Here is a 22,396-nt window from a genome sequence, read left to right as displayed (position 1 = left end):
ATTGTTGCCGTTAAGTAAATCTACTGGATTTTTAGTGGAGCTACTTGTTAGTGTTCCCTTTATACATGTCAAATGAGTGGTTCCTATTTAAGAAAAATCCCACCTTCGTGAAATTTAAAAACAGAAGTGAAAATGTCTAAGAGCTAGGAGATTCATAAATTAATCAATTAAGTACATTAGATTAGAGAGGATTTGAAATTGAACTTACTCCTACTACTGAACCACCATTGAGCCATTGTAGTGTATGTATTTATAAGGCTATCAGAATTCAGTAAAAGATCATGGGCGGAATTTAGCAGGCCAGTTCGCCATGGGTGCAAATCCCGTTATTGCTGCAAAATCTCATGAGAGGGCCATAACAGGATCTGTGCTTTAAACCTCAGTTTGAGATCTTGTCCAATCCCTGCCAGTGACGGAATCAGGTTCACGCCTAGAGAAAGGTGAGAACCTGCGGCGGAATTCTCTGTTCCTCAGACTAAGCGTTGACGCCGGGGAAGGATCCGTGGACTTCAACAACAGTAAAACTGGCGTCACACCTTGACCAATCAGTAACCGTTGAGGGGCTAGCACTGGCGCCACGTGGAACACAATTGATTCCAATGGAAAACGGTGTTGGATTTAGCGGGGTCAAGATTGACACTCGAAAGGTTGACCAGCTGTAGCTGCATATTAGCTCTCCACTCCCCAAACACACTGCTTGGCTGCCTTCCAGGATGTGGCAATGGTGTATTCTGTGCCCGTCCACCCCGACCCACAGTCCACCTCCTGGCCACCCCCCGCTACGCCCCCCCGGCCCTGGCAGAACCCCCCCGTCCAGCTGCACAACTGCCAGCAAACTACGGCGATGTTGGACACTTTCCATACCCCCTCTCTCTCCCTCATCAGTCACAGCGCCTGTTTCACGATTTTTAAAAGCACAAGTCAACCTCGCAGCCAGGATTTCCCCCCAGTGGAGGAGGAGAATTGTGGAGAGAACCAGGTCGGGCCCGCTAATGATATGCCAAGGGTGTGTACTGTACGTGCCGAGTGGAACAAATTGATGCCGCTGTCGAGGCACCGGAGAATTGTGATTTGGCGTGAAACCTTGTGGAATTGAATTAAATCAGTAAGGCAGCTCCTTTTAAATTTCAGGAGTTTAAATTAATTTAAATTAAGCTCGTATTGTGCAGTGTGGGTTAACAAGGACTGCCCCACCCATTCACATAACTGGTTGGCAGTTAAGTGTCAGTCACTTAAATCTACCTTGATCTAAAAGCAGGTGGGGGAGGGGAGTCAATTCAGGACAGTTTAAAAAGAGCAACTTGTAAACTCACTCCCAGTGAGTTCTCCCAGTGAGCCAGAGAAGAGAGAGCCAGGAGTGAGACACAGCTAAGAGTGAGTTTGGGAATTCAAAGCTGGGTGGGTAGGAAGTGCTTTTTATCCCTGGTAAGTAGTGTTTCTGTTTTTCTGTTTCTTTTCATTGGTATATTTATTTATTTTTTCTTTGTTGTTTTTTTTGTTGAAATTGTAGTTGTTGAAGTTAACCGAAGGTTTAAGACATGGCAGGACATCTCAGACCCGTGTCATGCTCCTCGTGTGTGATGTGGGAGCTCAGGGACACATCCACTATCCCTGGCTCCTTCACGTGCAAGAAGTGTATCCAGTTGCAGCTCCTGTTAGACCGCTTGATGGCTCTGGAGCTGCGGATGGACTCACTTTGGAGCATCCGCGATGCTGAGGACGTCGTGGATAGCACGTTTAGCGAGTTGGTCACACCGCAGGTGAAAGGTACTGAGGGAGATAGAAAATGGGTGACCAAAAGACAGAGCAAGAGTGGGAAGGCAGTGCAGGTGTCCTCTGCGGTCATCTCCCTGCAAAACAGATATACCGCTTTGGATACTGTTGAGGGAGATGGCTCACCAGGGGAAGGCAGCAGCAACCAGGTTCATGGCACCGTGGCTGGCTCTGCTGCGCAGCTGGGCAGGAAGAAGAATGGCAGGGCTATAGTGATAGGGGACTCAATTGTAAGGGGAATAGACAGGTTCTGCGGACGCAATCGAGACTCCAGGATGGTATGTTGTCTCCCTGGTGTAAGGGTCAAGGATGTCTCGGAGCGGCTGCAGGACATTCTGGGGGGGGGGGGGGGGGTGAACAGCCAGCTGTCGTGGTGCACATACGCACCAACGATATAGGTAAAAAAACGGGACGAGGTCCTACAAGCTGAATTTAGGGAGCTAGGAGTTAAACCAAAAATTAGGACCTCAAAGGTAGTAATCTCAGGATTGCTACCAGTGCCACGAGCTAGTCAGAGTAGGAATGTCAGGATAGAGAGGATGAATGTGTGGCTCGAGAGATGGTGCAAGAGGGAGGGATTCAAATTCCTGGGACATTGGAACCGGTTCTGGGGGAGGTGGGACCAGTACAAACCGGACGGTCTGCACCTGGGCAGGACTGGAACCAATGTCCTAGGGGGGTGTTTGCTATAGCTGTTGGGGAGAGTTTAAACTAATGTGGCAGGGGGATGGGAACCGATGCAGGAAGTTGGAAGGTAGTAAAACAGGGATAGAAATAAAAGGCAGTAAGGGGGAAAGTGTAAGGCAGAGAAGCCATAGTCAAAAATCAAAAAGGGCGACAGTACAAGCTACAGTGACTGAAGGGAGCTCAGTGAATAGGACCAGGAATACTAAAAGAAATAAAACGGGAAGTGAAAACATTAATGGTAAGCGACGCGGCAGTTTGTTACATGAATATATGGGTTCAACGACAAGGAAAATTAGGAGAAAGGTTAAGAGGAAATATAACTTAGGCGAGGTTACTGATCGAGGTGTTAAGATTCAGAACAGAGGTAAAAAAGCCAACATAAGTGTACTTTACCTGAATGTTCGTAGTATTCGGAATAAGGTAAATGAGTTGATGACGCAAATCATCGTGAATGACTATGATTTACTGGCCATTACTGAAACATGGTTAAAGGATGGTCACGACTGGGAGTTAAATATCCGAGGGTATCAAACTTTTCGGAAGGACAGAGTGGATGGTAAGGGAGGTGGTGTAGCTCTGTTATTTAAGGATGACATCTGGGCAACAGGAAGGGATGACATCGATGCTATGGAGGATAAGGTTGAATCCATTTGGGTGGAAATCAGGAATAGTAAGGCGAAAAAGTCACTGATAGGAGTAATCTATAGTCCACCAGATAGTAACATTATGGTGGGGCAGGCAATAAACAAAGAAATAACAGATGCATGTAGAAATAGTACAGCAGTTATCAGGGGGGTTTTAATCTACATGTTGATTGGTTTAACCAGGTCGGTCAAGGCAGCCTTGAGGAGGAGTTTATAGAATGTATCCGCGATAGTTTCCTAGAACAGTAAGTAATGGAGCCTACGAGGGAACAAGCGGTCCTAGATCTGGTCCTGTGTAATGAGACAGGATTGATTCAGGATCTCATAGTTAGGGATCCTCTCGGAAGGAGCAATCACAATATGGTGGAATTTAAAATACAGATGGAGGGTGAGAAGGTAAAATCAAGCACTAGTGTTTTGTGCTTAAACAAAGGAGATTACAATGGGATGAGAGAAGAACTAGCTAAGGTAGACTGGGAGCAAAGACTTTATAGTGAAACAGTTGAGGAACAGTGGAGAACCTTCCAAGTGATTTTTCACAGTGCTCAGCAAAGGTTTATACCAACAAAAAGGAAGGACGGTAAAAAGAGGGAAAATCGACCGTGGATATCTAAGGAAATAAGGGAGAGTATCAAATTGAAGGAAAAAACATACAAAGTAGCAAAGATCAGTGGGAGACTAGAGGATTGGGAAATCTTTTAGGGGCAACAGAAAGCTACTAAAAAAGCTATAAAGAAGAGTAAGATAGATTATGAGAGTAAACTTGCTCAGAATATAAAAACAGAGAGTAAAAGTTTCTACAAATACATAAAACAAAAAAGAGTGGCTAAGGTAAATATTGGTCCTTTAGAGGATGAGAAGGGAGATTTAATAATGGGAGATGAGGAAATGGCTGAGGAACTGAACAGGTTTTTTGGGTTGGTCTTCACAGTGGAAGACACAAATAACATGCCAGTGACTGATGGAAATGAGGCTATGACAGGTGAGGACCTTGACAGGATTGTTATCACCAAGGAGGTAGTGATGGGCAAGCTAATGGGGCTACAGGTAGACAAGTCACCTGGACCTGATGGAATGCATCCCAGAGTGCTAAAAGAGATGGCTCGGGAAATTGCAAATACACTAGTGATAATTTACCAAAATTCACTAGACTCTGGGGTGGTCCCGGCGGATTGGAAATTAGCAAACGTGACACCACTGTTTAAAAAAGGAGGTAGGCAGAAAGTGGGTAATTATAGGCCAGTGAGCTTAACTTCGGTAGTAGGGAAGACGCTGGAATCTATCACCAAAGAAGAAACAGCGAGACATCTGGATGGAAATTGTCCCATTGGGCAGACGCAGCATGGGTTCATAAAGGGCAGGTCGTGCCTAACTAATTTAGTGGAATTTTTTGAGGACATTACCAGTGCGGTAGATAACGGGGAGCCAATGGATGTGGTATATCTGGAGTTCCAGAAAGCTTTTGACAAGGTGCCACACAAAAGGTTGCTGCATAAACTAAAGATGCATGGCATTGAGGGTAAAGTGGTAGCATGGGTAGAGGATTGGTTAACTAACAGAAAGCAGAGAGTGGGGATAAATGGGTGTTTCTCTGGTTGGCAACCTGTAACTAGTGGGGTCCCTCAAGGATCAGTGTTGGGCCCGCAGTTGTTCACAATTTACATAGACGATTTAGAGTTGGGGACCAAGTGCAATGTGTCAAAGTTTGCAGACGACACTGAGATAAGTGGTAAAGCAAAAAGTGCAGAGGATGCTGGAAGTCTGCAGAGGGATTTGGATAGGGTAAGTGAATGGGCTAGGGTCTGGCAGATGGAATACAATGTTGACAAATGTGAGGTTATCCATTTTGGTAGGAATAACAGCAAAAGGGATTATTATTTAAATGATAAAATATTAAAACATGCTGCTGTGCAGAGAGAACTGGGTGTGCTAGTGCATGAGTCGCAAAAAGTTGGTTTGCAGGTGCAACAGGTGATTAAGAAGGCAAATAGAATTTTGTCCTTCATTGCTAGAGGGATGGAGTTTAAGACTAGGGAGGTTCTGCTGCAGTTGTATAAGGTGTTAGTGAGGCCACACCTGGAGTATTGTGTTCAGTTTTGGTCTCCTTACTTGAGAAAGGACGTACTGGCACTGGAGGGTGTGCAGAGGAGATTCACTAGGTTAATCCCATAGCTGAAGGGGTTGGATTACGAGGAGAGGTTGAGTAGACTGGGACTGTACTCGTTGGAATTTAGAAGGATGAAGGGGGATCTTATAGAAACATATAAGATTATGAAGGGAATAGATAGGATAGATGCGGGCAGGTTGTTTCCACTGGCGGGTGAAAGCAGAACTAAGGGGCATAGCCTCAAAATAAGGGGAAGTAGATTTAGGACTGAGTTTAGGAGGAACGTCTTCACCCAAAGGGTTGTGAATCTATGGAATTCCTTGCCCAGTGAAGCAGTAGAGGATCCTTCATTAAATGTTTTTAAGATAAAGATAGATAGTTTTTTGAAGAATAAAGGGATTAAGGGTTATGGTGTTCGGGCCGGAAAGTGGAGCTGAGTCCACAAAAGATCAGCCATGATCTCATTGAATGGTGGAGCAGGCTCGAGGGGCCAGATGGCCTACTCCTGCTCCTAGTTCTTATGTTCTGAGGTTCTTATGTAAACCGGTGCCCGCCACATTTTTGGTGTCAAAATCAATTCTCCGGCAATCGTGTTTTTCGATTTCGGCAACGGCCGAGGGAGAATCCCGCCCTTAATTCCCATAATTTTAAACACATTGTCGTCTACTTACCGGTCTTGTCATCGTAACGTCCGTCCATGCCTTATATTCCCACCCACCTGGGTGATAGACACGAGCGCAAATCACTACTGGTTTTCAGAAACATATAACAGTTGTGATGACCACGACGGGGCGTGGAGGTGAGTATAACTCCAAGGTGGTAAAGGATGTGGCACTGCCCTTGGCATTCTGACAGTGCCAGGTTGGCAGTGCTGGGCTGAGCCCTCTGTGAAGTTCCTCTTGTGTGTGAGGGAGCCCCAATCATTGATAGCGGGGGCGGGGTAAGAGACTGTGAAGGGGGGTGGGATGAGTGCCAGTTGGGGGTGGGTTGCGGGGTTCCCAATGCCGATGGGAGTTGGGGAGAAATCCGGTCACCCTGATCCGTGTATGCGTGTGGGGGAGTTGGGGGGGAAGGGTCCTGATCTTTGAGTGTTTGGGGGGGGGTAGTCAGGTGCCCTTCTGTATGCGAGGGTTGGGGCTGTTGCCTTTGCCTGGAGGGGGGTCCTGATGTCCGTGGGGGTAATGCCATATCCATGGTGGAGGGGGTGGGGGTCCCGATGTCTGTGGGGGAGAGAGGGAGAGCCTTTAACTTAACTGAGATTGGGGCACCCATGCCCCGACTTCTGAATCCTTGCTTTGCCTGCATGTTTAGTGTCATCGTCCCCCGGCTGGCTATGTGACCCTCACCAGCACTTTGAAATTGCACAAAGTGCTGATTAATCAGGCAAGAAAAGGCAGCTGTGAAGCCAGCGAATTTCACACAGCTTTTCTAACCCGACCCAACATTGTGCACTTTCGGGAAAATTCTGGCCCATAGTTTGCTTTATGCAAAACCTGGTTTAGTACACTTTCCAAACCATGCTATTACATGGATTCAAATTTAACAATGAAACCATTGTCAGAATCGGTTTGCAACTCATGGCAGCTTAGCAGCGGAGATCTGTATAATCATGCCTCATTTAGCGGCTGCAACTCACCACCTTAGGTTAATGCAAACATACAAATTAGGAGAAGGTGAAAGCCACTTGACCCCCCCAAGCCTGTTCCACCATTCAATAACATCGCAGCTGAGGCTGAGGCCCAGCCCTCAAAATCAACTGAACTTCCCACTCGCATTGTCGGGCGACCAGTTGGCACACTCCATTAGTCAGTCGCCCAACAATTAGCATCCACACCAAGACAACAAATTATTAAAACAGCATTCTCATTGCATCATTTCTTCATCTACCGAGTCAAGAAAAATTATCACCAGAATTTGACATTTACATTTTGTTTTGTCAATCATTGCACATCCAAGAAAAGAAAATAAAGCAAGGGACAGGCAGTAAGTTTGTTCACTGGCCTTTCCCCTTGAGACCTAAAAGAAATGACAGCTTCTCCTATGGATGCTTTTTATGCAGGTCTTATATTAAATAACTTTAAATCATCTCAAGCAAAGTTCTAATGGGCATGAATTTATAGCAGAAATGTACCAATATTTCACACCAGTTTGCATCATATTGGCTTTGTTACCCTGGGATCAAATGTGTGTTACCACAGAAAATAGCACTGCTACTTTGATGTAGTTACTGATGTTCTTTAAATTAATGGAACATAATATAGAGTGCTTCAATCCAAGTTTGACTCAATTATACCTGTCCTCAGAATGTTTGAAAGCAGGTGCCAAAAGTGGGAAGGTATGCCTTTGTTATCTCTCGCCTTGATGAACATGACAGGATAAAAAAATGGTTATAGTTTCGATCATTTGTAAACAAACTAAAGCTACATTGTTTCCTAGAGGTAAGTCAATAGTTTAGCAGATGATTAGGGAAGCAAATGGAATGGTGTTGTTTATTGCATGGGGAATGGAATACAGTAGGGAAGATTTTCTACACCTGTATAGGGTGTTGGTGAGGCCAAATCTGGAGTACTGTGTATAGTTTTGGTCTCTTAAGAAAGGATATGAATGGATTAGAAGCAGTTCAGAGAAGGTTCACTTGACTGATTCCTGACATGAAGGGATTATCTTATGAGGAAATGTTGGATAGTTTGGGCCTGCAATCCATTGCAGTGTAGAAGAATGAGAAGTAATCTTATTGAAACATATACTGCGGGATTCTCCGTCGACGGGAACCTCCGCTTCACTGGCAGCAAACCCACACCCGCGGGTTTCCCAACGGCGTGGGGCGGCCACAATGGGAAACCCCATTGGTCAGCTACGGGAAAGGAAAATCCTGCTGCAGGCGGGGTGGGAGGGGGGGTGGGGGTGCCAGAAAATGGGGCTAGCGCCCATAGGATCCTCAGGGAACTTGATAGGGTGGATGCTGAGAGGATGTTTTCTGCTGTGGGAGAGACGAGACCTCGGGACACCGTTGAAAAATAAAGGATCTCCAATTAAAAATGGAGATGAGAGATAGGGGGCTGGATTCTCCGTTTCAGCGACAAAATACTGATGCCAGCGGAGCATGTGTGGTCTTTTACCACCCAAAAAATCTGTGTGAAAACAACACCGATTCTGGGACCAGTGAGGGGCGAGCACTGGCGCCGGGTGAAACTCCCGGCTCCTGTGCCGAAAATGGTCAGAGAATGGCTGGGTCTCTGGCCACGCATGCACACGGCTGATGACCTGCATCGGTCGCGCCGTACAACATGGCACCAGCCGTGCGCGGACCCGATCTGCCATCCGCGACCCCATAGTCCATCCCCTGGCCACCCCCCACCAGTCCCGCCAGCCCTCACAGAAGCCTCCTTGTCCAATGATATGGATCCAGGCCGAGTGTAGCAGCGCTGGACACAGTCCGCAGCTGCCACACTGGATTCCCTGCTGGCTGAGATTACACTTGTCCCACGCTATTGGGAACTCGGCCTATCGGGGGCGGAGCATCGCGGGAGGGCCGGACGATTATGCGCCAACGCTGTTGCAACGGTGCGCGTGCGAAACACGAAGACGCCATTTCGGAGGGGGAGGAGCATGGCTGACTGGCGCCAAACGACGTTGGCCCCCGATTTCGGAGTCGATTCTCCGCCCGATCGCCGATTACGATATCGGAGAAGCCGTCCTGTGAGTCTTTGGAATGTGTTACGATCATAGTTAGAGTCATAAATGTTTACAGCCTGGAAACAGACTCTTCAGCCCAGCTTGTCCATGCCGTCCAGTTTCTATCACTAAGCTAGTCCCACTTGCCTACATTTGGCCCATATCGCTCTATACCCACCCTGTCCATGTAATTGTCTAACTGCTTTTTAAAGGACAAAATTGTACCCGCCTCTACCACTGCCTCTGGCAGCTCATTCCAGATGCTCACCACCCACTGTGTGAAGAAATTTCCTCTCTGTTCTCTTTTGTATATCTCCCCTCTCACCTTAAACCTATGCCCTCTAGTTCGAGACTCCTCTACCTTTGGGAAAAGGTGTTGACTATCTACCTTATTTATGCCCCTCATTATTTTATAGACCTCTCTATAAGATCACCCCTGAGCCTCCTATGCTCCAGAGAAGAAGGTCCCAGCCTATCCAGCCTCTCCTTATAACTCAAGTCCTGGTAGCATCCTCGTAAATATCTAGTGCTCTCTTTCTAGTTGAACAATATCCTTCCTATAATAGGGTGCCCAGACCGGAACACAGTATTCCATGTGTGGCCTTACCAATGTCTTGTACAATTTCAACAAGACGTCCCAACTCTTGGGGCTGGATTCTCTGTTTTGCCGGCAACCCGGGGGTTTCCCGACGGCTTGGGGCTGCCCCACAATGGGAAACCCCATTGACCAGCCGGCGAAACAGAGCATCCCGCCAGCGTGCTGAACCAGAAATATGGCGCGGCGGGACGGAGAATCCAGCCCCTGTATTCAATATTCTGACCAATAAAACTTAGCACGTTGAATGCCTTCTTCAGCACCCTGCGACTCCACTTTCAAGGAGCTATGAATCTGTACTCCTAGATCTCTTTATTCTGTAACTCTTCCCAGCTCCCTACCATTAACTGAGTAGGTCCTGGCCTGATTCAATCTACCAAAATGCTTCACCTCACATTTAACCAAATTAAACCCCATCTGCCATTCATCGGCCCACTGACCCAATTGGTCAAGATCCTGTTGTAATCTTATATAATCTTCATCACTATCCACTATGCCACCAATCTTGGTGTCACCTGCAAACTTACTAACCATGCCTCCTACATTCTCATCATAATCATTTATATATATATAACAAATAACAGTGGACCCAGCACCGATCCGTGAGGCACATCGCTGGTCACAGGCCTCCAGTTTGAAAAACAGCCCTCCGCAACCACCCTTTGGCTTCGGTCGCCAGGCCAATTTTGTATCCAATTGGCTACCTCACCCTGGATTCCGTTAGATTTAACCTTTTGCAACAACCTACCAGGCGGTACCTTGTCAAAGGCCTTGCGAAAGCCCATGTAGACAACGTCGTCCACACTGCCCTCATCTTCCTTCTTGGTTACCCCTTCAAAAACTCAATCAAATTCATGAGACATAACTTTCCCCTTACAAAGCCATGTTGACTTTTGCCTTATTGGCCCTTGCCTATCTAAATGCCTGTAGATCCTGTCCCTCAAAATACCTTCTAACAACTTACCCACTACAGAAGTAAGGCTCAACGGTCTGTAGTTCCCAGGCTTATCCCTACAGCCCTTCTTAAACAAGGGCACAACATTTGCTACTCTCCAATCTTCAGACATCTCTCCCGTGGCTGTTGATGATTCAAATATCTCAGCTAGGGGGCTGGAAATTTCCTCCCTAGCCTCCCACAACATCCTGGGACACATTTCATCAGGTTCTGGGGATTTACCTTCTTGATGCGCTTTAATACCTCCAGCACTTCCTTCTCTGTAATATGTACGCTCTTCAAGACATCACTTTTTAATTCCCCAATTTCCTTAACATTCGTGCCTTTCTCAACAGTAAATACTGATGAGAAACATTCATTTAGGTTGATGTTATTTTTTAAAAAATATTATTTAATTTTACCCATTAAGGGGCAATTTAGTGTGGCCAATCTACCTATCCTGCGCACCTTTGGGTTGTGGGGGTGAAACCCACACAGACACAGGGAGAATGTGCAAACTCCACAGACAGTGACCCGGGATCGATTCCAGGTCCTCTGCGCCATGAGACAGCAGTGCTAACCCCCCAGTTGATGTTGTTACTGGACGAGAAGATCACAGAATGGAACCCTGGTTCAAAAGACTGTAACCTTTACTTTTTTTATAAAATGTGGAGGAAGAGGCATCGGATTGATCATTAGCTATAACAACAAGAAAAAACATTTATTAAATATTTAAAAATTCGATTATGATACAATATGCCTTTACTCCCCCCTTTGCTTCACAATTACACACAGGTTTTTGAATTAACACAGATTACAAAGTACATCTTAATCGACAATAGTCTCATGACCAAAAGATGACGATGAGCAAATACACTCTTCACTCTGAACCCCAAGTGAATATTTGTCACCTCAGAATCCCTCCAGATGATTGTCACGTGACAGTTTCCAAACTCCACTCGCAAAATCATGCATTCAAATCTTTTCTCATAATTATGCTTTCCCAAAAAGTGCAGGCAAGACTGAAGATGTAGTTGGGTTAGCCGCCGGGGCCGGATGTGTTCCCGGTGGAATTTTGTCAAAAATTCAAGGATACATTGGCATTGATGATGGTAGAAATGTTTGAGGATGTGATGGTTATGGGAGCTTCCCGCTCAAAATGGCGGCCCGATAGTGGGACTCTCGTGCAATCCTTGCCATGCATACATTTGAATGGCGAAGGATTGAGAGTCGCTTCTTGATTTGCACTCCAGGTACAATTCAGTTCTGGCGGGAGAACATAGGGCGGGATTCTCCGTTGCTCTGAGTTTTCGTCAACCTCGCATGGCGGCTGCGGACTGTGTCCAGCGCCGCCACTGTTGGGGGGAGGAGCCATTCCACTGGCCGGGGGGGGGGCCTTCGGTTGCGGGTGGGGGGACTGGTGGGGTTGGTCCGGGGGCGGTAAGGTGGGTACTATCTGGCAGGCCGAGTCCGTGCGCGGCCGGCGCCATGTTGTACGGTGTAACCGCTGCAGGTCATCACCGTGCACCCAGCCACGGATCCGCCAAATCTCCGGCCATTTATGTCGGGAACGCCGGGCGTTTTACGTGGCGCGGCTGCTAGCCCCCTACCGGGCAGAGCATTGGTGCGGGGGCAGCGCCGACTTTTTCACCGTAAAACTGGACACTTCCTCCAGACATAACCTCAAAATCGGAAAATCCAGCCCATAGTCTCCCAAACGGAGAATCCCAGCCTTTGTATACCATTCCTTGGATTCTTTTGAACAATAACTTGGGGCGTCATTCTCCGACCCCCCGCCGGGTCGGAGAATGGCCGTTGGCCGCCGTGAATCCCGCCCCCGCCCCCGCCGAAGTCTCCGAAGGGAGAAAAGTCGGCGGGGCGTTAATGGCGCCGCTGCCGCGGAGAATGTCACGGGTCTGCGCAAGGCAGCCGACTTTCGGCCTGCCGATATTCTCCCTTCCGGATGGGCCGAAGTCCCGTCGACGTGATGACCGTTCACGTCGACGTGAATCAAACCTCCTTTTCATCGGCGTGACCCGGTGCTCCAGGCTCACGCCGACCAGCGAGGAGGTGAGTGACGGCCTGGGGGGTTGGCTCTGGGCAGGAAATGGCGTGGCCGCAGACTGATTGCCTGAGGAGAGGTGTGTCTCGGCTTGTGTGTGTGTGTGTGCGGCCGTGGGGGGGGGGGGGGGGGGGGGGGGGGGGGAGGAGGGGGGGGGTGGTTAGAGTAGGTTGGGCTCCGGGGGAGTGCCGGGAGGGGGTCCGTGCCGGGGTGGAGGTTGGGGGGGGGGTCCGTGCCGGGGTGGAGGTTGGGGGTTGGGGAGGGGGTCCGTGCCGGGGTGGAGGTTGGGGAGGGGGTCCGTGCCGGGGTGGAGGTTGGGGGGGGGTCCGTGCTGGGGTGGAGGTTGGGGAGGGGGTCCGTGCCGGGGTGGAGGTTGGGGAGGGGGTCCGTGCCGGGGTGGAGGTTGGGGGTTGGGGAGGGGGTCCGTGCCGGGGTGGAGGTTGGGGAGGGGGTCCGTGCCGGGGTGGAGGTTGGGGAGGGGGTCCGTGCCGGGGTGGAGGTTGGGGGGGGGGTCCGTGCCGGGGTGGAGGTTGGGGGTTGGGGAGGGGGTCCGTGCCGGGGTGGAGGTTGGGGAGGGGGTCCGTGCCGGGATGGAGGTTGGGGGTTGGGGGGGGGCCCGTGCTGGGGTGGGGGTTGGGGGTTGGGGAGGGGGTCCGTGCCGGGGTGGAGGTTGGGGGTTGGGGGGGGTCCGTGCTGGGGTGGGTGATGGGAGGGCAAATGAGTTGGTCCACCTGGCCAGGTGCCAGCCTCCAACAGTTGGACCCATGCGGTCCATGCCACCTGGCTGGGGGGAGGAGGGGATATGGGCAATGATGACATGTCGTCGTTCCCCTCCCCCCCACCAGGCCGTCATGTTTTCAGACCATTCAGCGATGTTGGCCGCCGTGGTGGCAGCCGCTCATGTCTATGTTGCCCTGGATGAGGAGGAGGAGGAGGAGGAGGAGGAGGAGCATGCCAGAGAGGCGGCGCAGGCTGCCGCAGAGGGGCAGGCGGCAGCCGCCCAGGCTGGAGGGACACCTGACCGACAGGACGAGGAGGGGGAGGAGGACGTCGCGGCCCCACGGCAACGGAGGCACCCGAGGGCGCCCCGTGTGTACCGGCCCCGGCAGTCATACCAGGACCTCACGGACCGGGAATGCAGGAGGAGACTCCGGATGAGCCGGGAAACCGTGGCACACATCTGCCACCTGCTGGCACACCTGTCACCGCGTGGCACTGGCGGGGGACACCCTCTCCCCGTGTCCGGCAAGGTTACGGTGGCCCTGAACTTTTATGCAACGGGGTCATTCCAGGCACCGAGTGGGGACCTGTCCGGCATATCGCAGACATCGGTGCATCGGTGCATCCGGGCAGTGACAGATGCCCTTTATGCCATGGCGCACCGCTACATCCGCTTCCCCGTGGACCGGGCCAGCCAAGATGCCCGGGCCGTGGGCTTCTCTGGCATTGCCGGGTTCCCCATGGTCCAGGGCGCGATCGATGGGAAGCACGTCGCCGTGCGGCCACCTGCAGATAACAGGGCCGTGTTCACTAATAGGAAGGGGACCTATTCGATGAACGTACAGGTGGTCTGCGACCACCGCATGATGATCCTGCACGTCTGCGCCCGTCACCCAGGCAGTGTACACGACTCATTCGTGTTGTCGCGGTCATCCATCCCCGGCATGTACGAGGGACGCCATCCCCGGCTGAGGGGCTGGTTGCTGGGCGACAGGGGCTACCCATTGCGATCGTGGCTGATGACGCCTATACGGAGGCCACGCAATGAGGCGGAGAACCGCTACAATGATGCCCATGTAGCGACAAGGGGAGTGATCGAGAGGTGCTGTGGCGTGCTGAAGATGCGTTTCAGGTGCCTGGACCTCTCTGGGGGCGCCCTCCAGTATCGGTCAGATAGGGTCGGCCGCATCATTGTGGTGTGCTGCGTCCTGCACAACATAGCCCAGCAGAGGGGCGATGTGCCGCAGGCAGAGGAGGGCGGAGTGGAGGAGCAGCAGGAAGATGCCCAGTCCTCCCCAGATGAGGGGGATGGGGGCAATGGTCAGGGCAGACGGGGTAGACACAGACGGGTGGCTGTCCACCGTTACCGGCTGGCCCAGCGGGCACGGGACAGACTGATAGACGCCCGCTTCACTGACTAGATGGGCGTGGGAATCGGGTAGTATGGCCACAGACCGCACACCATGACAACAGCCGACCACCCACACCCCCCACCCATCCACCCACCCAGCACCCTCACCCCCCTCCCTAACCCCACACACCCCACCCCCAATTGCCGATCCACCGGCGGCACAACGGGCCGGGCTCACCCAGTTGCGGGTGGACGCGTGTCTATCGCAGGCCATGGAGAATGATGACAACCCGCCTCCGATGAGCTCCTGGCTCTACATCGTTGGACTATGTCTGACCCATGGCCACAGTACCACCATCCACCCGGACCATCCCTGCATGCGGCTGTGACACTGCAGCGCACGGTCCCGTCCTCTGCCCGGGGGATGTTGATGGCGGCCCAGGGGGAAGGGGGCAGACTCACCTGGGGCTGAGGTAAGACCACCCCTCACACACACACTTGCGCTCAACGTACATGACACCCCCGCACACTTTGGACAGAGCACAAAGGCAGCTTCGGTAGGTGTAACATTGACTTTAATAACCAAAGGAGTTCATGCACGTGCCCTAGCGCCTAAAACTCATCTGTGCCCTGCACCCGTGCCAACTTACTCAGTGTCTAATTGTTTGGCCTTACGGGCCCTTTGACTACGTCTACGTGGTTCCCCAGACGGTACAGCAGAACTGGAGGTGGACTCCTGTGATTCCTGCCCTCTGACACTGGATCCCTTTGGCGGCCGTTTCCTGGGGCGTCCTGGCCTAGATGGGCCAGGCTGCGGCCCGGGCGACTGGGATGGCGAGCTGCCAGCCTGTCCTGCCCGTTGCCCACCCGATGCACCTGGGACGGAAGGGGGGGAGTCCGAGGTGTCGCGGTGTACCGGGACCTCCCCTACAGAGGGAGCCGGGACGGACCACACCACCTCCTCCTCCCTCGGGGTGCCCGATGGCCCCCAGGCCTCTACATGGGTGGGGGATGCGAACGGACTGGCCATCCGACGCGCCCCCGACATCTGGCGCTGCCAGTGCTGGAGGCCCGTGCTGGTATCGACAGGGGTCTGCAGGTTTGCAGCCATGGAGCCCAGGGGGTTGTCGAACCCTGTCTGCGACAGTGCGACGCCAGCTCGCACATGGCCTCTGGCGCCGATGCCCTCAGCGATGGCCTGCAGAGACTGGGCCATGGCCTGCAGAGACTGGGCTATGGCCTGCTGAGACTGGGCCATGGCCTGCTGAGACTGGGCCATGGCCTGCTGAGACTGGGCTATGGCGTGCTGAGACTGGGCTATGGCGTTGAGCGCCTCTGCCATCTGGCGCTGGCACTGGCTCATGGCCTCCTGTGAGAGGGCAGCCATTTCCTGGGCCACAGACGCTGCCTGCACGGAAGGCCCCAGGCCTCGCAAACCGTTCCCCATGTCTGACACCGTCGCACCCATTGCCTCCACCGCGGACGCCACCCGTGCGGTGTCAGCCTGGGTGGCACGCATGACCGGGACCACTCCCAGCTCCTGGACGCGGGTGGACTCCTCCACCTGCGACCGCAGCCGCCGCAAGCCACCCGTCACCCTATTCGCTCGTCTCCGTGTCAGTGGTTGCATCGGATCTATGTGTGGGTGTGGTAACTGCAGGAACCCGGGATCCATCTGGGCGGCAGATGTTCGCTTGGCCTGGGCTGCCCTCCGACCGCCCGGTCCCTCTGCTGCTCCTACCTCCACCTGCTGTACCGGGACGGCTGAGTTGTGCGCACCAGTGAGTGTACCAGACGCCTCATCACTAAAGTGCCCAACCGTGGTGAGTGTTTCTGCGATGGTGGAGGGTGTTGGTGACAGCAGTGGCATTGTGTCGTGCTCTTCGTCCCACTCTGAGTCCATGGCACTTTGGGGTGGGGGTTCGTCTCCACCCATCCACTCTGAGTCACTGTCCGGTATTTCGTCTTCCCGGGTAGGGGTGTCCTGGGTAGTGCTGTCCCAGGTAGTGCTGTCCCGGGTAGTGCTGTCCCGGGTAGTGGTGTCCCGGGTAGGGGTGTCCTGGGTAGTGGTGTCCCGGGTAGGGGTGTCCTGGATAGTGGTGTCCTGGGTAGTGACGGGGGCCTGTGGCTGCCCCCCTCATCGCTGGGTGGTCGCTCCCGCACGTGACGGGAGTGTCGTCTCCCTGTTGCTCCAGGTCTCTCCGTCTCCCGTGGTGTGCGAGGGGCATCCTGCGGGCGTCGCATGCTGGAGGGTCCGGGTCTCTCCGTCTCCCGTGGTCTCCGAGGGGCATCCTGCGGGCGTCGCATGCTGGAGGGTGCGGGTCTCTCCGTCTCCTGTGGTCTCCGAGGGGCATCCTGCGGGCGTCGCATGCTGGAGGGTGCGGGTCTCTCCGTCTCCTGTGGTCTCCGAGGGGCATCCTGCGGGCGGTCTGCATCTGCGGGGATGGGTGCCTGGACGTTTGGTCCTGCGATACACAATGAAGCATGCATGGTTAGACATCAGGCAGTGATCAGGTGATACGGGGGAGGGGGATATAGGGGAGGGGGGATATGGGGACGGGCTGTTGGTGGCTCACTTGCTCGTGGGGCCCCGACCTCTGCATCAGCAACCTCCCGGTCCTCAGGTCCGCCAGCCAGTTCCAGGGCCCTTTCCTCGTGTACGGTCAGTGGCCTTTCATCAGCGGGCCCTCCTCCAGTCCTCACATGCTCCCTATTGTTGTGTGCGCGCTTCTCCTGGGGGGGGGGGGGGGGTGGTGGCAGGGGTAAAAGGCAACAGTGTTAGGCAGGTATATGAATGCACGCCATCGGTTGCGCGTGCATTGCAGAGGTTAAGGTTAGGGCTGGATTCACTTGGGGATATGGGGGATATGGGGGAGGGGGGATATGGGGGATATGGGGGAGGGTGGATATGGGGGAGGGGGGGATATGGGGGATATGGGGGAGGGGGGATATGGGGGAGGGGGGGATATGGGGAGGGGTGATATGGGGGAGGGGGGATATGGGGGATATGGGGAAGGGGGGATATGGGGGAGGGGGGATATGGGGGAGGGGGGGATATGGGGGAGGGGGGGATATGGGGGAGGGGGGGATATGGGGGAGGGGGGGATATGGGGGAGGGGGGATATGGGGGATATGGGGAGGGGGGATATGGGGGAGGGGGGAATATGGGGGAGGGGGGGATATGGGGGAGGGGGGGATATGGGGGATATGGGGGAGGGGGATATGGGGGAGGGGGAATATGGGGGATATGGGGAGGGGGGGATATGGGGGAGGGGGGATATGGGGGAGGGGGGGATATGGGGAGGGGGGATATGGGGAGGCTCACCCTGCCTGCTCTGACGAGGTCGTTCACCTTCTTGTGGCACTGGGTGCCTGTCCGTGGTGTTAGGGCCACAGCGGTGACGGCCTCTGCCACCTCCCTCCACAGACGCCGGCTGTGGCGTGGGGCAACTCTGCGGCCGTGCCCGGGATACAGGGCGTCCCTCCTCTGCTCCACCGCGTCCAGGAGCGCCTCCACATCGCGTGACTCGAACCTCGGGGCTGAGCGACGGCCAGCCATCAAGTCGGGTGTTGCGGTCGGCTGTTTCGGTCGGGTGGGGGGAGCTGCGCGGCCTTATGAGCCGTCACGCCGTGCAGCGCGTATGACGCTGCACGGCGTGAACCACTGCGCAAGCGCGGATCCCGTTACGTCGCTGCTAGCCCATTTCGGGCCGGAGACTATCGGCCCATTTTTATGACGTGACGCAAGTGGGATTTGCGCCGTTTTTTGCGCCGATCGGCGGACTTTCCGCCGATAATGGAGAATTTCGCCCTTGGTCTCTGTTTACTTAACTCCAGTCATCTTAAATTTGCTTTCTGTCCCAATTCCCTGGTTATCTGGTCTGTAACTTGTTCCTTAGGAAGCTTCCATCTTTGCAACTTCCTTGACCTGTCCACCTTCTCCTGGAAGAGTTGAGAGATGTTCACTTCCCCAAGATCCTGTCTCCAACTGCCCACAAATTCAGCTATAGCTAAAACTTAAAAGCTTTTCCATCTTACTCCTCAGTTCCGAACCAACATCGCATTCCTTTGCTGGCCGATTTATTTGCTCTTCACCCCATAGCCCTCTCTAACCACAATAGAAACAGAGTTGAAACTTAGCTAACCTCCACACATACAAATACTTTTGTCCAGCATGAATCTAATTATAGTTTTTACCCTTCCAGGCACAGAAAATTAAATTAAACTATACCTTATTTCTAATGTTCACCAATACAAATATAAATCACTTAAAACTACCTTTTCCTAACAAATGCCCCCCCAGAAATTGATGGACGTAGAGTCATTGAATATTTTAAAGGCTGAATTAGATAGATGCTCGAATGACCAGAGAGTCAAAGGGTACCGTGGGGTAAGAGCTGAGGCCACATCAGAGAGCCATAGAATAAAATACGTAGAATCCCTACAGTGCAGAAGTCCATTCAGCCCATCTGGTCTGCACCGACCCTTGGAAAGAGCAACCTACCTCCGTCCAATCCCCCGCCCTATCCCCATAACCCAGTAACCCCACCTAACCTTTGGACACCTAGAGGCAATTGATCATGGCCAATCCACCTAACCTGCACATATTTGGACTGTGGGAGGAAACTGGAGCACCTGGAGGAAACCCACACAGACATGAGGAGAACGTGCAAACTCCACAGTCACCCATAGCTGGAATTGAACCCAGGTCCCTGGCACTGTGAGCCAGCAGCAGTGCTAACCACTGTGCCACCATGCCACCCCATGGGCAGCAAATGGCAGAGCAGGTTTGAGGGCTCAAATGGCCTACTCCTGCTCCGAATTCATCTGTTGGCATGTGTGGTGTGGAGATAGATTGAGCTGTATATTTTATTTAAAATATTTCACATACAATAGCCTAAATTCTTGTAAAAAGATATCTAAAAACAAACTAGTTGAAATTCAGTTCCAGTTCCATAATATATAATAGAAAGATAGCGTATTCCACTGACACCATTTAGCGTGGCTGTGATAACTTTGAATGACAAGTTTAATTTAAATGGAATTATCTGTGTTGTAGACTTCCATTTTACTATACTTAATGAAAATTTGACGATTAGCCATTAAAAGTGCATTGATGAAATTCTTGTCTGATTGGCAATGAGTTATAAATATATTATGAAGTCATGTTTGTTCTGAATAACTTTTGCTGATATGCATGTACGGTAATTTAACAGAGTTGTCATATTTTTCAAGATTTTGTTATTTTTCAAATAATTCCCATTTTACTTCCAGTCCAATCTATACTTGGGGCTTGACTAAAGCAACTTGTAGATCGTAGGATTCACCAGTGACTAGGAACTTACTGGGCTAGCCATATATATACTGTGGTTACAAGAACAGGTCAGAGGCTGGGTTTCCACACAATAAACTCACCTCATGATTCCAGAAAGTCTGAAATCCATTAATAAGGTACAAGTCAGGAGTGTGATGGAATACTCTCCACTTGCCTTGATAAGTGCAGCTCAAACTACACTCAAGAAGCTCAACAAAATCCAGGAAAAAGCAGCCTACCTGATCGGCATCCACCACATTAAATATCCACTCTCCACCACCAGCAAACAATGGCAGCAGTCTGCATAACCGACAAGTTGCAAGGCTCTTTTGAAGGTATCTTCCAAACGGTGATGTCTCTTGAAGAGCAAGAGACCATGACCGAGATTCTCCGATCCAGCGCCGGGTCGGAGAATCGCCCGGGGGTGTGGGGGGGGGGGCACGCCGCTTTGATGCTGGGCCGCCGATTCTCCGGCACCCGTGGGGTCGCCGCCGCGCCGGTCGGGGGCCGTTGAAAGCGCCCCCCCCCGGCGATTCTCCGTATGGTCCTACCCGGCGGGACCTCGGAGTTCTGACTGGGGGCCATCCTGGTGCGGGGGCGATCCGACTCTGGGAGCCTCCACGATATAATTAAAATATCTTTTACCATGCCAAATAGCCTATCTGGTAAGGCCACTGTCTCATGTGGCCCTCAGTAGTCTGTAGGTTCTATTCCAGTCTGTGCTGTGTTGACTGATGTTAGCTGAGTAGCAGGTGTCTGAAACAATCCTTACAATAAGCGGGCCACAATGAAAATCTGCCAGGCCCTATTCATGTTTACTTTTCCGTTTGTGTGTCAATGTGAGTGACAGCTGTATATATGAATTATTAACTAACCCGAGTCAACTTTCAGGAGAAAAAAAGAGAATAAGAAGAGAAAATATTAAAATGTATCAAAAATGTATGGATGTGGAGCAAAATACTTTCATTACTACATAATCTGTTGACTGAAGTGCACGAACGATAGAATAATTTTCTACACTGCGGTTTGTTTCATTCTCAGAATATGTGTACATAGCAACAAAAAGCAAAACCAGTGAGGATATTGTTCAATCTGCAAGATATCCAGCAGCTTATTCTCCAGACATCTTCCAGCAGTCAGAGTCAGAGTACTGGCCTTCCGCAGCTTCACCCAAAGGTAGGCATATAAATCGGTGCTGATGTTCTTTTGATGGGATTACACTTTGTAATAATGCAGTGGGGGAGAGGCGGACGGGGGATGCAGTAGTTGTGAAGGGGAAACATTGAAATTCTTTTTGGATTGTGTGTGGGAATAAAGAATGACTCTTATTAGCTGCAGACTACTAAAAGTCAGCAATGAAAGTACTATTTCGCTGAATTCATTCATTATTCTGCATCCCAGCAGCTGTTGTGTGGGCAAGAAGTTTGTGTGAGATGAAATGCATTTTCAAATAATTGGCAAAAGAAATTAAAAACACATAAACCAAGATCTGCTCCAAGAGTGAACTCAATAGTTATGCAATCAGTTCGAACACTTCAGCATTGCATTTCTCCCAAGCTAATGTGCTGTGCTAAAATCTGTATCACTCACATCTTAATAAAATAAGCATTTGGATTTTCCCAGTTAATTTAGATAGAAGTATGAATTAAATAAACCTGAAGCTATGTATTAGACATCCCCAATGATTGATAAAGAGCTCTACACTGAACCACTTGGGCAACTTTGTGAGATTGGTATTACTGTGCTTGTGAATTATCTTCAATGCAGACGTGCACAAGAATGTCAAGAGAAGGTGGTAATGAAATACTATGCTCTATTCTGGCCCTCAAACAGAGGAGTCATACATGCTGACAATTTTTTTTTAAAAGGTCAACTGAGATTGTTAAATTTCATTGATGATGGAGTGTAGCTTCCCATGGGTGTGGAAGTACATTGAGGTGCCATGGATCTATAAAGCATCTCATGATGTTCTCTGGTTACTGTTATAACCTGCCCGGATCCTATTGACTGGGGACGATTGGTCACCCCATTTGATATTTTTAGTTATTGACAACCCTAGAATACAAAAGAATCAGCAATATGACAAAAGAAAATTCACAAGACACCAAAAACAAAAACCACCAGCTCTCAAGCCAACACACAACCCACCACCAGGGAGTTTAGCATTTAAGAATATTACATGAAACAAATTCTAAATATCAAAGGATTTAAACAGTAGAAGACCAGTGCAAAAGCATGTAGTTTTTTATCTTGAGGCCAAACTGGCTTAAAATTAGGCAATTAGCTATACTTTTTGTTACGATCCCTGTAAAAATCAATAATTTCTGAAAAAGAAATTTCTCAGTGACCGATGAGAAGAACCGAAGGACAAGATTTCACATCATAACGATTTGCCACTCCAGGTTCAATCCACAGGTGTCCTTCAAATATAGTTCCACTCAATCTGGGTTATCCAGAAACAACCTCCGCGTGCCAAACCGTCAAATCTGTTCCACTGCTTATTTATATTTTATGTTTTTTGTGTATAAATGAAT

General features: G+C 51.1%; 1 protein-coding gene across 6 annotated transcripts in view; it reads left to right on the top strand.

The window, feature by feature from the left end:
• ablim3 (actin binding LIM protein family, member 3) overlaps positions 1-22,396 on the top strand; it is a 514,512-nt gene that overhangs the window by 449,562 nt on the left and 42,554 nt on the right. For 5 of the 6 annotated variants that reach the window (XR_011948320.1, XR_011948319.1, XR_011948323.1 and 2 more), the window contains one exon: positions 20,919-21,038. Coding sequence is in view for 1 of the 6 variants with exons in the window: in XM_072512118.1 (XP_072368219.1) it covers positions 20,904-21,038 (135 nt within the window). In the remaining 5 variants the exon portion in view is untranslated. Of the gene's footprint in view, positions 1-20,903; positions 21,039-22,396 lie in introns of all 6 variants that reach the window. The other variant, XM_072512118.1, reaches the window with a different exon arrangement.

Source organism: Scyliorhinus torazame, chromosome 7, assembly GCF_047496885.1.
Source record: "Scyliorhinus torazame isolate Kashiwa2021f chromosome 7, sScyTor2.1, whole genome shotgun sequence".
Lineage (NCBI taxonomy): Eukaryota > Metazoa > Chordata > Chondrichthyes > Carcharhiniformes > Scyliorhinidae > Scyliorhinus > Scyliorhinus torazame.
Note: the sequence above shows the minus strand (reverse complement) of the source record. Positions and strands in the feature narration are given on the sequence as shown.